The sequence below is a fragment of the Aphidius gifuensis genome, linkage group LG4 (genome assembly GCF_014905175.1).
Source record: "Aphidius gifuensis isolate YNYX2018 linkage group LG4, ASM1490517v1, whole genome shotgun sequence".
NCBI lineage: Eukaryota > Metazoa > Arthropoda > Insecta > Hymenoptera > Braconidae > Aphidius > Aphidius gifuensis.
Window position 1 is genome coordinate 11004654 of NC_057791.1, and position 18863 is coordinate 11023516.

At 29.5% G+C, this 18863-nt stretch overlaps 1 protein-coding gene across 13 annotated transcripts in view; it reads right to left on the bottom strand.

Moving 5' to 3' along the window:
* LOC122855023 overlaps window positions 1–18863 on the bottom strand; it is a 90728-nt gene that overhangs the window by 27649 nt on the left and 44216 nt on the right. For all 13 annotated transcript variants that reach the window (XM_044156123.1, XM_044156121.1, XM_044156125.1 and 10 more), the window contains 5 exons: window positions 17632–17931; window positions 17136–17555; window positions 9856–10212; window positions 9263–9774; window positions 7791–8008 (listed from right to left, as the gene is read on the bottom strand). In XM_044156123.1, coding sequence (XP_044012058.1) covers window positions 7791–8008; window positions 9263–9774; window positions 9856–10212; window positions 17136–17555; window positions 17632–17931 — 1807 coding nt within the window. The remainder of the gene's footprint in view (window positions 1–7790; window positions 8009–9262; window positions 9775–9855; window positions 10213–17135; window positions 17556–17631; window positions 17932–18863) is intronic.

The following is an 18863-nucleotide window of genomic DNA, read 5'->3' on the forward strand; positions in this document are numbered from 1 at the left end:
CTGATTACTTAATTCTAAGTTTACATCTTTCTCTCTTTTAACAAAACGAAAAATAGATTTTCGTTGTTTTTTTTTGTAATCAATGTTTATTAAGTTAGCGATTGAAAAATAAGCAATTGTTTGATAAAAATACGATGAGTTTAAAGGTTTTTTTTTATCTGAATTTACATTTTTTGAATATATTTAATTAAATAAATGTTGATTAAATAAAAACGAGTCTATCGTAGAAATTCTTTTTTAATGAAATTACACGCAGAAAGCAGAATATTAGAAAATAAAACTCTAAAATACTTGCGTTAACAGTAGAAAAATTGAAATATAAAAATACAATACTCTGTAATACTCAGCTATACTGTGAAATGCTCATCATAATTTCATTTTTCATATTCTACTTGTTAAATTGAATCTATAATTATATCTTCAACTTCAGATTATTTTGAGTCCTACTATTTGGTGTCAGTACGGGCTTTTTATCTCCATCATTTCGGGAAATATGATCACTTTTCAAAATACGAGGTATAAAAAAAACAATATTAGTAGGCTTATGTCTTCGGAAAAAAGACTTAATAGATCTCATTGAAAAATCATCACAATATTACTATCCATATGAAAGTCTGGATAGTAGAAATATTTTCTTAGAATGAATGGTCTTTTGTTTACATATTACTAATTGAAGATTTTTTACTCTACTTTGTTCAGAATGAATTTTGTTCTATTATTTACATTGTAGAACATATACTGAAAATAATTTTATGCAATTGTATTCTTGACACCGAGCGAACTTTACAACTATGATAGACACACAGATTCATCTACAAGTCGATCTGATACTTTTCATCAGGAATTCATCAACAATCACCAACTCGTGTACGAAATGGACAGAAAAGAGACTCATAAGTATCAATTAGTAAATGGTATGACTCAGACAATCGAGGATCAAAAACGGACAGAAGACAGAATCAATATGAAATAACTATAGTAAAAACAAATTGTCAATAACTCAAAATAGATAAATAAACGAAATACACTGAATAATGTATAAATTCAGCAATAAATTTACCGATAAATAAACAAGAAAATTTGAAAATATGGAATCAATTAATCCAGTCTAAATAATCGATGAAAACAAATGTATACATATAGCATTAGATAAGAGAACTATTTTGAAGTCACATATATGATTTTTTTTCTCAGGAAAAGTTCAGCAACATCACCAACTCGTGTACTGGAAAATCAAATACTAGAAAAAGGACTGATTTCAAACTCATGGTGTTCGGATCCGACAGAAGCTTCAAAAGAAATCTTAAGTAGTAAAACTTGTCAAGACTTGAAAAAAAACGAGGATACACAATCTATAAAATCACCAGTAAACTTACCGATAAATAAACGAAATTTGAATATGGAATCATTAATCCAGTTAAATAACGAAAAAACAAATGTAACACAATTAGATAATGAGCATGATGTACCAGAACAGTCAAGTCTGAGACATGGCGATGGCAAATTTCATGTAACCAGAATTATACAACATCTGCAAGGGTTGCAAAGCAATTATCGTTGTTAGAGGTTGAAAATCAAGAAATTTTCGCTGAAAATGATGAAAATGGAAGGCCTGAAGACACTTCAGAAATAAATGAAACTGTTGAAAGTACGAGTGGATCAAGCGGCAGTTACAAATGCAGCTCTTGTCCACATACATTCAAGTCTCAGTATTGCTACAAAAAACATAGAAGAAGGCATATTTTGCCCACTCAAAATGAAATGAATCAACAGACCGAAGGAGCGAGCCGTCGAGAGGTGCGATTCCTTGATCTCAATGTGCAGTACTATCCTTGCAAAATATGTGGCAGCAAGTTTCCAAGTTATTATTTTGTTCATAAACATAAAAAATTGTGTCATGCAGGATCTGATGAGCAGAATTCAGAAGAGGATCGTAGTCATTCACTTTATGTTGCCAGTGGATCCAGTACTGAAATATATTGATGGATGAATTTTAAGTTATTAGTACAATAAAAATTTATTTCTGATTTTTAGGAATAAACTTCTTGGCCAAAAATTGTTTGAAATAAAAAAAAAATTGTTAAACAAAAGTAAACAGCTGTTTTTTTAAAGAAAAACAAATCTTGTTTTAAAAAAAACTTTTATTATTTTATTCAGGTAGATTTTTGTATTAAGCGATGCATCGAATGTAATAAAAATAAACTTCTAAACTTGAACCACCCTGCATCTCGACTTGCACACTATTATGAATATAACGAACAATTAAGTTCTTGTTTCAACCAACAAAGGGAATGCTTCAAGAAATTTCCAAAAATATGCCTTATAACATCCGAGTTCAAAAAATCTCACAGAAACCACGAAAATCGACCAAATACACAACAACAAATGCTGATAAAATATTAATAATATCTATGAGAATTTGATGTGTACTTGGTCGTTTTTCGTGGCTTTTTTAAGATGTTTTTAACTGGGATTTGGGTAAAAGATCGGATGTTTGTTGCAAACATTTTATTGTTTATAACAAGTGAATTATCATTTGATTCAACTGATATATTATTTAATTTCAATGACAGATAATTCAAGATACACAGTATCGGCTATAAAAAAATTGATTCTTACCCTGGTGGAATTCTGTCCAGTTTGGTGAGATTGAACCTCGTGATTAGCTATTTTTGATGGCTAAAAAATGTATACAGTTTCAATAGAAAGTAACTGGCTAGCGAATATCAAGAGGCACGGTAGTGCCTCAAGTCAAGTATGAGAAAGAAATATATATGTGTTGAATATGTTTGATGATGAGAGCTACTACTACCGTGCCTTATTATACATCAAATATTTTGTCCCCTTCCGTCTCTAATCTTTTAGAAATTTAATTAAAATATGATAGAGTTGAATGAGGATCCTGAGGTTTGGTAATGATCCCATAAATCGATGTCGAGCTTTTTTTAAAAAAAAAAAATCAGATTTTTTCGTTGCGGTAATATATGTATATTTAAAGCATAATTGATATTTACGGTCTTGGCGTTTTTATCAAATCGACCAGATTTCTTCCGTTCAGTTTGTAAAACTTTCAAATTATTTCTCTTCTCTTTCTTACGACCTTTCTTTTTTTTAGTATTTATATTTTGGCTGCACTGCAGTATGTTATTATTTGTTTGTATTCACGACATAACTTCCAAACTACTTTAACAACATAAATAAATAAATTGTTCACTTTACAAAAAAATGTGATATCTTAAAAAAAAAAAAAAAATTGTGTGTGTTACTAGTACGCGCGAGGGAAGTGAAACTTCTTTCGCAGTTTATCAAGTTATTTTATCATATAGATAGACTCACAAGTGTATAAGTCCGAAAGAAAGGAATATAAACACAGAGTTTTTCTCCATGGTCCAGTAAAAAACAAAAATCAAGTACAATTTCATTTGGTTTTTTTATTTTTATTTTTTTTTAAATCAAAAATCGGAATTTTTTAGAACATCAATTTTCTTTATTGATTCTGCCATTTTTTTTCTCACGAATTTATCAATCTTTAAATTTGTAATAATTTCAATAATAATAATAATAATCTAATAAATAATGAAAACAATAATATTGATAATGATTATAATAATATGTTACTAATATAAAGAATGATCAATATAATATTAATAGTAATAATTCCGATAACATTATCTATTAATAATAACAAGATCAATAGGGGCTCATTTTGTGTATTTTGTTTCATGTTTATTAAGAATAATGTTTATTTATAGATTTATACAATTATTAATGAATAAAAAAAAAATTTCTTATAATTTCTTTATCTTATGAATTCCATTTTTAAATTATATTTATCAATATCATTTAAATAATATCGACAAACAAACAATTTTCGAAAGAATCAAATCTGCAGATGGTACTGAACAATATTCAAATTTATTATTACAGGTGAACGTATGAGACATTTTTACTAATCACTGAATATTAATGAATATTTTGAACAATAGTTATTTATTAATGCACACTTGTATATATTCATTGACTTTATTAATTTTCTTTTTTTTTAATCCCACAGAAAAAAAGAAATGTCAATTAGTAACGGGTAAACAACATAGATAAATTAACAAATTAAATGAAAACAAATGAAATATATTCTTTCAAAAACCAATTATAGACGTATTAAATAAATATCTATATATTATAGATCGTATTAAATAAATCGAAGGTTCCATTTTTTGTTTTCATTTCAGGATAATAATAATATCAATAATTATAAAATCATATATAACGAAAATTAAAATTTTTCAATACTCCGGTGGGTTATGTGCAATTATTAGTTAGTGTAATTTTTTTTTTTTCAAATAAAATGTCATATTGTTCAATCACAACACTACGAAATTTTATCATAAACATATGTTCATCTGTGTGAGTGAGCAGGGCTGCCAACACTGCGCGTCGAATCTCCACAAAACATGATTTTGTTGGGTTCCAAATTCCAATGTAAATCGGAAAAAAAACAGCCACATCAAATTTTTCTATTAGAATTCTAATAACTCCGTGAGTTTTAAAGATATCGTTTTCAAAATAGCGGCGATTTAAAGATCAAAATAAAAGGAAACTTTTAATTAGTCGGTGCAAATCGATCACGCTTACAGATAAAAAGTTATTTAATATTTAAAAAAAAAAAAGAAAAAAAGGTTTATAACATTTTTGGCTCTGGCAACTTTAATGATTATTTGAGAAAAAATCGAAAATATACAAATTAAACTATTAAAGAGATTGAAAATACGCTTCTTTTGGTTCTAACACGAAGTGTCTCTGACAATTACTTAAGAAATGAGAGCGTTTTTTAATTTTCGGTAGACAAATTCAATACGTAGGTGACGCGAAGCGTCCCACCTACGTAATAGTAATATTTTTTAATGGATAAATATTGATAATATTATTAATTCATACAGCTATTATTGATATGATTAAAAATATTATCGAAATTATTACTGTTACTATACATACTATAAATATATAGTCATTTTAATAATAAGAATAATCTCAATAATATTATGAATCATAATAATATTATTATTGGTTTCAAAAAAAAATCAATGATATTGATAATAATAATAACAGTGTTAATAATAATAATAATAATAATAATAATATTCAAACTATAAATATCAATAATATTATTAATAATTATATTTTAAATATTTCTGTCATTATTATTATTATTAATTGATAATATTATTGTGATTATTACTATAAATATTATTATTAATATTATTATTTTTATTGATAATATTATTGAAGTTATTTTTATCATTATTACTTATACTATAAATCTTTATTATTTGATAATATACTATACATGCACTCTATTTTATTTTTATCAGCCTAATTATATTGACCAAATTAATGACAATTTCAACTGTATTTAAATTCGATATACTCATACAATGCCATATACTTTTTTACAGACACCGTATTTATTTCTTTCTCACTCAATCTCATTAAGCATATGGGCGAACTGTGTGCTAGAGAGGGGACTGAGCGTCACTACTGAGTGTCACTGCCAAGTGTCGCTCTCGAGCGTCAGTGCCGAGCGTTACATACAATTTTTTTATAACTACTCAACGTAAAGAAGTTTCACTTCAAAAAAAAGTGTCAAGTATTCGAAATTGTTACTAATTGTGAGTTAATTAATTAAAAGGTGATACCATAAAGACAAGAAGAAAATATATTTTTGACAAATGTAATTAAGTCTAAACTATTGAAAAAAAAATTTTAAACTTGACCCCACCTGGTTTTTCCCAAATAAAATTTCAGTATTCAAGACATATATTTTACATCAGGTGGAGTCAAGTTTAAAATTTTTTTTTTACTTGACTCTTTTTTGTAGAAAAAAAACTTTTTTTTTTTTTTTGTTGCGGTATCACATCTTAATTTTTCTTATTTTTCACCCAGAGCAACAGAGCGTTTTCTTGTCTTCGAGCGCTCGGCGAGTTATTGCATTCGGACCCTCAATTTGGATAATATATATCAATTTTAGTGTCTACGAAATACAGTCACGATAAATTTCGTTTTTATTTTTTATATTTATTTTATATTTAATTTATTTATAAAAATTACGTTTTTTTTGTATGCATTGAAGATATTTTTTAATAAAGAAGAAAATTTTTTAACCTTAGCGTTAACGCGCGTTGGCTTCGGGGTAATACTCGCTTTTAGGATTTAATATTAGGTAGGTAGCTAGGTAAATAGGTTCGATCCCGGTAGTCAGTTATACAAAAAAAAAAATAGGGAAAAACAGCTTATTATTGTTATTTTGTAATTTTTTTTCGGTATCTAGTGAATCAAGCTATAGACTAGACAATTGTCCATTTCTATAGAATTTGTCAATGCCCCGTCACTCATCTACAAACTATCCACAAACGAGTTTCAATCTAGTTAAAATAAATATTCACTAGTCATTTATGCGAGACTCAATTTCTATTGGGGTTCTTACAAAAAATAAACGTTTTTTAGGGATCCAGTTATTGTTTAAAACAAATCTAATTTCGCATTATCCAAATAATTAAAAGATAAAAAAATTTTTAAGGTTGATTCTGGAAATGTGAATTCGCAGTAGATTTATTTTTTGGTCTTATTTCTCAAAGAAAATAATTATCTACACTGTCAATTTTTTTCAAATTTTTATTGTGTGGTTTTTCTGAGATATTCATAATGATCAGTTGAGTACTTTCTGAGCACATAGGACTTAATCAGGACGCACCCGAATTCAGTGCCGTGGCCCCCGTGGCGAGGGACGTGACTTTTCGTCCATACTGGTCTCCATGACCGTCCGTTGTCATTTTTATATTTCGACTAGTTTCGTCTAGTGTTGCCGTGTTGAAAATAATGTACTTTTCACTAAGTGAAAAATCTAGCTAAGTAAAATAATGTAGATATTGATTGTTCGGCTACAATTACAGCTAAGTAAAAAATCTAGCTAAGTAAAATAATGTAGATAATGATTGAGTGGCTATAATTAAAGCTGAGTAAAAAATCTAACTAAGTGAAAAATCTAGCTAAGTAAAATAATGTAGATATTGATTGTGTGGCTACAATTACAGCTAAGTAAAAAATCTAGCTAAGTACAATAATGTAGATATTGATTGTGTGGCTATAATTGAAGCTAAGTAAAAAATCTAGCTAAGTAAGAAAACTAGCTAAGCGAAAAATCTAGCTAAATAAAATAATGTAGATATTGATTGTGTGGCTACAATTACAGCTAAGTAAAAAATCTAGCTAAGTGAAAAATCTAGCTAAGTAAAATAATGTAGATATTGGTTGTGTGGCTATAATTACAGCTAAGTAAAAAATCTAGCTATTTTTTTTTTTTTAAGGGACTTAGAAAAAAAAATTAAATTTTACAAAAAAAACTAGTCAACATGGCAAAACTAGACGAAACTAGTCGAAAAATAAAAATGACAACGGACGGTCATAGAGACCAGTATGGACGATAAGTCACGTCCCTCACCGCGGGGGCCACAGCACTGAATTCGGATATTCCCCTTAATCACAACATTGAAGATTTTCATTTTCACATTTGTATATATAGATCGTTTGTTTTTCGCGATGTCATATTGTTGGGATTTGAATGGTATATTTTTTTACAAACAACGTACTAATATAAAAATAACGAGCTACCAAAAAAACAATTACCAAAAAATACAGAAATCCCTTAAGCTCTACACTCAAAGTGAAAGAAATGAGTAAATTGCACTGATGGTTTTTTCACGAAAGCAAATAAAAACATAATTTCAGTAACATACCCATCGTGTCAATGATAGCTTGCGCATCCTCGTCACTAGTTTCCATGGCTGTTGGATGCTTTTCTTTTTTCTTTTCTTTCGACCGAGTACTGCCAGTGACACATCCAGTAGTCGTATTAATACTTTGTTTTTTTTTCTCTGTTATATCAGATGAATGTAGAGTATTTTCATTCACTCGAACAACATTTACAGATGACGACAAATCTGAACTTAAAGACCTAAAAAGAATTTGAAATATAATTTACTTTCAAAAAATTTACAAATTTATTTAAGAAAGAAAATTTAAGGTTGATTCTGAATAATTTAAATTTTACCAGAATTTTTGTTATTAGCCTTATTTTTTGAATGAAATAATTATCTACACTGTCAATTTTTTAAAATTTTTTCTCCTTCGGACTTTTTGAGATATGAGTGTATTAATATAAATATTGTTAAAGAAGTCCCGAATGTGACAATGTTAACAGCTGTTTAGTGAAAATTGAATGATGCGTTTTTTCTAGTTTTATATATATTTGTTATCAATTTATATGAATAAATTAATAATTTTCAACTTAAAATCATGTTATATTTAATTTAATTTTGTTACATAAATATTTCTTGTAACAAATAATTCTAAAAAATATAGTTCGATGCATGTGGCCAATCAGAGAGCTCTCTGCATGGGCACTTGAACGAAATATACTATTATCTAAATTTTGATACTTAAAAATAGGGTTACCATATGCGAAATATTATCAGGACATGTCTTGATTTGGGAACGAATGTCCTGATCAGTTCTCATAATATATTCTATTCATATAAAATGTTCTGACTTGAGAAAAACGTCCTGATTTGGCAAGATTTTTTTTTTTTTCTAACTCATCTGATATGCGCAACAGTGTGCAAAGCATCAACTCGACAAAGCACCGAGTCAGTTAAAACATTTATTAGAAGAATTTTTGTATTAATGAAAAAAAAAGGAGTAAAATAAAAAAGAGTAAAAAAAAAAATTAGATATCCTAATTCTTTTTCAGTCTATAAATTTATGAATGAATAAATAATTATTGTTTGAATTCAATTTTGTGTTACAGCTTGTTTTTTTGAATAAAATTTAATTATAGAGGAGGGAGAGGTCTAGGTAGAATGTTTTGATTTAAGATTCGGCACATATGGTAACCTTCTTAAAAACATTTAAGAACATCTTGTTTTCGAAAAAATACTGTAGTTCAACTATCCACCAGATTTTTAAATGAATTACAACTAAACGAAACGATAGATAATTAGCTTCATCTTAACGAGACAAGTTTAATTAACGAGTATCGAATTTTTGAGTGTCAATACTTGTTTTAGTAAACGTTAGTATTCATGTTGAAGTGATGAATTTGCATTCAATACATATACAGTTTAAAGCTAAAAAGAATTTTTTAGAAACTTCTAAAAGTTCAAACTAAAATATTACATAATTATTTTGAGAAGGAATAATAAAAACTTACTCATTGAAATCTTTTTTCGTCGTATCTTCTTCGGAATCATTGTTATAATTTTTTACAGTAATATCATTTGTGTTTTCTTTATTATCCTTATTATCTTTGTTTGTTTCTCTGACTTCTTTTATTCCCGAAGAAATATTTACCGTTGCAGTCACCGCTGTCAAAATACTGTTCATGCTCTGGACAGTCGAAGGTGTAGGAGTTGTTTTTGTTATCACGATTGAATCGATCGTTGTATTTGTGCTGGTCTGACAAGTTGTGGGAGGTGATTGCGAATTCGAACTGAGTGAAATAGTGGTGATCAATGTTGTACTTAATGTTGAAGAGTTAGTAATCGGTGTTGTTGCACTCGATGTCGTAACTGGACTGATAGTTGCCGCCGACGACGTTGACGAAGACCCTGAATTATTTTGTGGATTTTCTTGTGTTTTCTGTTGTTGTTCTCGCTGAAGTCTCGTTGTAACGCCTGTTGTTAATATATCAATGTGTCCAATACTCGAGTTAGCATTGTTAACCTTTAAAAAAAATAATAAATAGTGATTCTTCTGTTTCAAGTTTATGAAAAAAAATAAACTTATGATTAGTAGTAATAGTACCTTGTTATTAGGATTATTTCGAGAGCTACGTGTTCGTTGTCGTGATTTCCGCAACAACTGTTTGTAGTTTTCAGCTTTTTTCGTGAGGTAGTAGTGATGCACACAATCTTGAACTGACTTATGTTCGAGCGATTGCGCGATGATTCCAAAATTTTTAGGATGCTGAAGGTATTTTTCTTTGAACGACTCATGTTCAATCGTATTCCACACATTCATAAGTTTACGTTCACTATGAAGTGTTTCAAGTTCTTCAGGTTGAAGCAAACCGTTACGATTTTGAAATGCAATTTTCCGTTGTCTAACATCAAGTAAAAGAGGAGGAATAACAGCATATGAGCGCATCTTCTTGTCCTCCATCTGAAAATTCAGGAGCGTTTAAAACAAAATACTGATATTCAATGATGCATTGTGGTGATCATGTTTATTTACTGAGTACCCCTATTTCCAAAATGGAAGGATTCGAAAAAAATAAATAGAAATTATTGCAATTTCTTTTGTTAATGGGAAGTTCACACATAAGGTTTAGTTAATAAAAAAAATAGCACGTCACTAACATAGCTAAATAGTTATATGAGTAGAAATTTCAATCAATGCCTGATCTATTTTTGATCAGACATTTTTAAAACTTCGTCAGAATGCTCAATTAGAATACGATCAGGGAACCTGTTCCGAAATAGATCGGGTTTTTCGTTGTTCTCCATTACATAAATGTTATTGTCGGGCTCCGTGGATGTTTGCCGATCGTCCTTGGAAGAACGGAATGACTTGAAAGCAAATGATACAGTGCACTGAGAAAAAAAATTGCTGTTATTGAAAAAAAATTTTCTTCATATTAGCAAATTTTTTCTTGGAACTTTTTTGTCTTAAGTTGAAAAAAAAAATAATTAATTTGAGAAAAAATGTCTTGTTTTGAGGGTTATGTCATTTCATTTTAGCAAATTTTTTCTCAAATTGATCGTTTGTTGCTTTAATTTAATTCTCAAGTTATTTTAATTAATAAATATTTTACATAAAAAAAATCAATATTGTTTTGAATTGAGGGTTATGTCATTCAATTTTAGCAAGTTTTCTCTCAACTTGAACGCTTGTTGCCTTAAGTCGAATGACTTGTCTTTCAAATTGAGGTATAAGTCATTTTTTTTTTGCAAATTTTCCCTCAAATCAAAAGACAAAATATCCTTAAGTTTATTACAAGTTTTCTTAAATTAATCCTATATTTAAAAAAAAAAAAAATAATTTGTCTCAAATTGAAAAAAAAATATTTTCTCAAAACAAGACATTTTTTCTCAAATTAATTATTTTTTTTTTCAACTTAAGACAAAAAAGTTCCAAGAAAAAATTTGCTAAACTGTAGCAATTTTTTTTCTCAGTGTGGGTTGCGGGCTTGATCAGGTTTCAATCAGGTTTTCTGATCTATTTCTGATCAAGGTCAGAAGTCAAATAAACGAATTGACAAAATAGGGAATAATATTTTTCTATACTGTCCACAGATAGAAATGTTGAACATAGATTTTGCAAAAGTTTTTATAAATATTTAAAAAAAATTGGCAATTTTATTTATTTATTGTAAAATTAATAATTTATACATTTTTTAATATTAATAATTGTATACATTTAAACATCTTTCCCCCTGCCCCGTCATTTATATTATTTAGTATTTATTGTAGAGAATGATATGAAGTGTTAATTAAATTTTATTGCATTTTATGGCATCTGGCGAATTTCTGATATTTATTAAACATAACTATTTACGTATTATTCATTTTTACTTCTTTCAAACAATTATAATTGTATACGAGAAACATTGATTATTTAAATTTTTGTATTATTATATCGTCGTATTTTTTGGATATGAATATGATGGATCCATATCGTATATATAAGAACTAGTTGTGAGATGACCACATGCGAAAAACTTCAAAAAGCAATGCACAAGAAGAAATGTAAAAAAAATGGTATCACTCAAAGAATTTCTTGCGTAATAATTTAATAACAAAGTCACATAATTAAAACAACGACGTGACCGAAAAGAAAATATTATTTACTAAAAAAACTATTATCAAAATGATTTTGCCATTACAAACTTTTTAGATGTGAGAATATGGCATTTTCTGGCAAATGAAGTTTGTCAGAATATGCCATATTCTGACATATTCTTACATGATTTTTGGATGCCAGAATATGACATTTTCTGGCATATAAATTTTGTCGGAATATGTCTTCATGCCATATTCTGACATATTCTTACATGATTTTTGGATGCCATAATATGCCATTTTCTGGCAAATGAATTTTGTCAGAATATTTCAGAATATGGCATATTCTGACATATTCTGACATGATTTTTGGATGCCATAATATGCCATTTTCTGGCAAATGAATTTTGTCGGAATATGTCACAATATGGCATATTCTTACATGATTTTTGGATACCAGAATATACCATTTTCTGGCAAATGAATTTTTGTCGGAATATGGCATATTTTGTCATATTATGTCAGATTATGTCATATTATGCCATATTATGACACAATCCGCCAAATTATTTTCACCAGGGAACCTCTTGTAAATAAAAATGCGGTAAAACACATGATAATTATATAATGGTTTATTGCAAAAAAAAACTTTTTTTTCGCCTTCCCACGCAACTACCAAATTTTACTGTAAACTACAACTTGAGTATGTACAGCATTTTTTGCTGCGGATTTCTTTCTATGTATTATGAGACTCACAAACAATTTTAAATATATGCGTGAAATAAGGTCGAAAAAATCGAGAATCAATATTAGGATGTTTTAAATTTTTCGTTTTGTCTACACTGAGAGAAATTTTAACTAAAAATTAAAACTCATGTTGAATAGAAATTACTATACTGCTTTGTAATTTTTGTTTTATTTCTGGGATTGGCCGCGAGAGATGATATTCTACAATAAAATTATGTAAAATGTCACACAATGTCAAAAAATTGTTATGTTACTTCAAGTCTCTGTACATCGTTATCTATTGCAGTATACATGCAAGGAGTTAATTACGAAATAAATTGGAATTCAAAAGCAATTAAGTTTTTTTATTTAAATACAGTTATGGTTGTATTAAAATAAAAACTACAGTTTTGTGGAAAACGATAAAAATATTATGTTCTAAAAAATACTTGAAATTTAATCTGATAATATAATAAAAAATATATGCCATATACAGCAAGTTATATTTAAATATTTACAATAAGCTTGTGTGCCCTGTTGTGGAAAGTAAAATAATACAAAGTATACACTGACAAATGATTTGTCCATGGCCTTTATTTCTACAGTTTGATCTGTTAAAGTTGAACTAATCATTTCGAAAACGGAAAGAAAATGTCGAATTCGATCAATTCCGAATACTAAATGAAAAAATTTATAATAAAATCATACCCAAAACGGTATGGGTACCTCGAATTGCTAGAATTTACTTGTGGAATACAATTTGAATTTTTTAAAGAGAAACATAAAAATGGCCTTATGGCTTAGTTGTATATCAACAAATTTTTACATAACTAAAAATTAAGCTTGTCAATACCGGCGGTGTTTTACTTTCGTTTGTAATTTTCATGTTAAAATTTGAAGTTAAAATTTCTCATGTGTATTTCTTAATGGTTTACTCACCAGAGCGGTGGCTATAAATCCAGACCATGCTCGATTACTGATTCAGTTTGTTTTGTTTCTTCACGTATCCGATAACGTATTATATCATAATACGAATTTATGTCCGATGAAGTCGAAGCTTCAAGAAATGGAATTATGCCCAAATATGAAGAAGAAAAATGAGTCATCATTTGAATTAAAAATAATATATTTTCAAATGTTTGAAAGAAGTTACGAGTTAAAAATGGAAAATCGAAATGAAAGATACTTTTCAAGATAACTTCTTGATACAAATAAATCACTCGAAAATTATGTTGTTATACCCAGTGTTGCTGCGCCGATTATTTCACAGTTATTATTTTTTGTTTATTGATTCATGTTCACAGTGCCCACTTCATACCGCCCATAAAGAAGTTTATAGGTTTTAAAATGAAACTGGCCCCAGTTGGCAACATGTAAGTATACGCATGTTTTATCTCAAATTTCGTGTATTTTTGTTAATAATGAAGAATACACAGTGTTTTATCATAGGGTTTGTGTTCTACCTAAAAGGAATAGTGGAAAAACGAAAATATAAAGCAAAAATTAGCGAAAAGAATGGTCATTTAATATATTGCATTGTTTGTAGTTCAAATACATAGAAAGAAATCAAAAATGCTGCAATGTTGTATTAAAAATGGAAGTCAGTGGGAAGGCAAAAGTTTTTGTACAAAACCACAGAATATAATGTGTTTTACCGATTTTTGCTTACAAGAGCTCGGTGAAATGATTTGGTGACAGTCATAACAGGTTACATATACATAGAGCAGTGAAAAATATGCCATGAGCCTTATGCCAAAAAATTACAGCAGAAAATGCAGGCATTTCCCAGTGTTCAGTGCCCATGTAAAGTACAGCCATGTTGCATATACTGACAGCTCATCATGGAAAAGGTACAGCTGCGGCATCCCAAAACGAATATGCCATAAAATATCTTCACATTCATTTGCCGCATATTATGGCATCCAAACAAGAAATGTTTGGATGAGGTATTAAATACATATTCCTTATATGCCAGAAAATGCACAGCTCCCAAAAAGTGAATGAAATGAATGCAGGCATTCGCCCTATCCATCATGAGCCTCACATTCAAAAAGTTAGTAAATAAAATCATTTTGATAATAGTTTTTAGTAAATAATATTTTCTTTTTACGTCGTTGTTTTTTAGAATGTTATTAAATTATTACGCAAGAAATTCTTTGAGTGATACCATTTTTTTTACATTTCTTCTTGTGCATTGCTTTTTGAAGTTTTTCGCATGTGGTCATCTCACAACTAGTTCTTATATATACGATATGGATCCATCATATTCATATCCAAAAAATACGACGATATAATAATACAAAAATTTAAATAATCAATGTTTCTCGTATACAATTATAATTGTTTGAAAGAAGTAAAAATGAATAATACGTAAATAGTTATGTTTAATAAATATCAGAAATTCGCCAGATGCCATAAAATGCCATAAAAAGTTGCGGCGGATTATGCCATATTATGACATAATGTGCCATAAATTGCTATAAAAAGTTGGCGGATTATGTCATATTATTGCATAATATGCCATAATATGGCCATAGAATGCCATAGAATGCCATAAAAAGTTGGTAAATTATGTCATATTATGACATAAAATGCCATAAATTGACGTTAAAAAATGGCGCATTATGTCATAATATGTCATAATATGACATAATATGGCATAATCCCCAAAAAAAAATCTTGTAAGAATTTTTCGGAAGTCCAAATAACCTTAGAAATTCCGGCATTTTCCGACAAATTCTGAAAAGTAATAATGACAGAAGATGTCAGATTTGATTATGTCATAATATGGCATAATTTTCCTGTCATTTTATGGCGTATTATGGCATATTATGACATAATCCGCCATATTATTTTCACCAGGGTTAGGAACACACTTGGGATGTGTTCGACCGAGCCAGTCGGGTCGGGTCTACATGAAAAATTTTTCGTGTCAATGACATGAGTTTGCACATGTGTCAGATTTAGACATAATTTTTTTTTGTCATTGACATTTAAGTTTGAAAGTGTGAGTAAAATAGGTAGTGCTATCTCACTGCCACCTCAAAATTTCATAAACACTACCAAAGTTATATGTCAGTGATAGAAGAATCCATGTGTAAAGAAACACATATAGAAAACCTTTGTCATTGTTGGGTAGTTTTTTCATTAATATTGATGTTTTCCTATTCGATAAGCCTACTCTCGAATTTTTCCGATGAATAATAAAATAGATACAGTACCCCGTAAATGCCAGGTCCAAGATTTTACAGAAAAAAACAGAAACTTCAAACCCGTTAATTAATCATTCACGATTAAATATCTTCTAAAAAAAACCATCGAAATTGATGTTTTTTTTTTTTTTTAATTTTCGTAATTAAAAAAAAGTATAAATCTCAATTAAATTTAGTATTTTCGAGTAGAGGGTTTAGTAGATACAAATCAAAACATGGGTTTTTCTATTTACGGCTGTTTTAAATCAATCAACTTTATTTCACTATCGAAAAATCTAAAAAATTTTACCAAGTAGAGAATTATTCTAGCTAGCGATTGAAAAAAAAATTAGCAAAATCGAGTAGAGGGAACTCGTATTTACATTCAACCTTAAATGTGATTTTGACGGATCACAATGTTAATCGGTTCTATGAGTCCGAAAACAAAATTTTGCAATGAATCGTCTATATTTCTGTCAATTTTTGAGATAACGATTCTAAAATGACGGGAATTTGTTGAAAAAAATAAAAGGAAACTTTAAATGAGTCTGTGCAACTTGATCGGATTGATAGTTGAAGGCTGAATGTAAGTCCCAAGGTAGGACAATTCTTTGGGTTCAAAGAGGCACCCTGGTAACCATAGTTTAAAGAAATAATAAGCGCCCTGTGATGTCTAAAATTTTTATACTTTACTGTCGCATTTTTAGAAGTATGAGTGTGGGCGGCTTGTATTTACACACACTAATATAATCTACTTCAGCAGATTTTCAATGCTTCGCCCGGTACTTTCTGGCCTTAAATTTTAGTCTTAAATAATTGATAACTTTTAAAATCCGTGATAGAAATCGATGATTTTTTTTTTATTATTTTCGTTATTTGAAGAAGTATAAGCTATAGTAAAATAAAGGTTTTCTGTGAGAGCGTTTTTTCAATAGAAGTGAAAACGTGCCGATGCTTCCTATGCTTGTGTGTAAAAAGTGTTAATTGTGAAAATTACAAAAAAAATTTTCTAAAATAGATCTTTATTTCACTTAAAAAATAAGCCTACTTTGATCAAAATCTGTGAGAGGCATTTTTTTTTAAATATTTTGACATTCAGCTTTAAGAGTTATTCATTATTTAAAAAAAAGATACAAAATGACAAATTTTATATTCATGGTAATTACGGCTCTAATAGAAATTAAAAAAAAAAAAAAAAACGAACATATACAGATTGTAGATGTTAGAAATACAATTCTTTTGCTTGCAATATGAAATGTCTAGGTCTATTGGTAGAGAGCTATGACAGTTTTTTTTTCTTTGACAAATTTAATACGTAGGTGACGCGGAGCGTCCCACATACGTAACAGTTCTCAGACGATTCGGTTATATACAAATAACAATTTACCTCTTGTTCTTGAAGACCATCCATTATCTCTTCAAGATCAGCTTCACTTTTAATACGAGCTCCAACTCTATTGAATCTTTCTTTGTCTTCTCGTTGTTTTCTTAATTCTGGAAAAACTTTTTCAAAAAATTCACGGTTTTTAACTTCTTTCGACCTTCTTTTTTGAGCAGCTTCAAGTCTATCGATTTTTCGATGCCATTCCTGAACGAGAATCGCATATGTTTGCGATTGTTGATGATGGAGTGAGGCACGTTCAGAATGCTCTCTACGTAATCTAGCTACAAGCCGTGTCCTTATAGACGTCTGATGTCTTGTTTTATTATCTTGATAAATATTTGTATCTGAAGGTTGATTATATATTGGCAGTTCTACGTTAGATCCCAACTTATCTAGTAATCGATGAGCTTCTTCCGATTTTTTCTGTAACAATAAAATTTTCATAAATACTCCGTAATGAGAGAACCACCTTATTATTATTTGCTATCATGTACATTACCCTATTTTCAGCATAAATTTTTTGAGCTAACGACTGATGTTTTGGCTGCAAAAGTTCTTCAACAGGTCTTTTAATACCACTTGTGTCAAGTGGCATACTTGCAGTTTCCTCCAATTCTTTGAGTTTCTTTCGAAGTTTACTGATCTGAGATTCTCGTTTAGCAATCTCCCGATCGACTTTGGCAATTTGCTGCAACAAATCATCTTTCGTGCTCCGGAACTGTGCGTCTTCTTGGGTCGTTGTTTCCGGCAGAGTTGGTGAAATCGCTTCGGTTTGGGGCGTATAGGCCCCGGTTGCCGGCTAAAATGATACAAAGCTTATCAAAAACAAATACAAAATACAGAAAATAGTATCTAATATCAAAATATATCGATGGACGGTTTATAAATGGGTATAGCGAGGGTATTCATTGGTGTAGTCATGGTGTCACTCTGAGTGTAGTCATAATGAGTAGTTCATAGTGATATGTAGTCATTGGTAGTTACACCAAAGAAAATTATGAGGTCACAGTCTATAAGCCACATGCAAAACGAGTTATTAAGGTACATTCTTAGCTAAATTTTGTGGGCGTGTCCTAAATAAACCCGAAATTAGGTGCTATTTGCGTTTTGAAGGCGGGTCCCGCTACGATTCGCCGACAAGATATGTTTGTCGCGTTAGAAAAATATGAAGGTGCTTGTTGTTGCTTTCATGTAAATTCTACCTTATTTTTGCATTTGCATACGACTATGGCAGCTTCCCATGAAAGCAACAACAAGCGCCTTCATATTTTTCTATCGCGACAAACATTTCTTGTCGGCGAATCGTTATTGCGGGACCCGCAATAACTCCCGCAATACGGGACCAAGAATAGCACCCCAGGTCAGGTTCGGATCAAGCTCTGATCAGGCTTGCCTGATTTCAAATCCAATCTGGATCCGAACCTGATCAGGATGTAACGCTTTTTCGTAAGGTTCGGATCCAGATTGGATCCGGATACCTGATCAGGCTGTGGTAAAGATACATGATCCATAATGGATCCAGATTCTGGATCCAAACTTGATCAGGATACTTGATTTATTCAAAAATAAAAAAAAAAATTACTAATTTCAAATTTATTTTTTTTTTTAATTTGAAAACTAACGCTTAAGGTTGATTCTGGAAATCTGAAATCGCAACAGATTTTTTTTTTTTTTATCTTATGTTTAAATGAAATAATTATCTACATTGTCAATTTTTTTCAATTTTTTTTC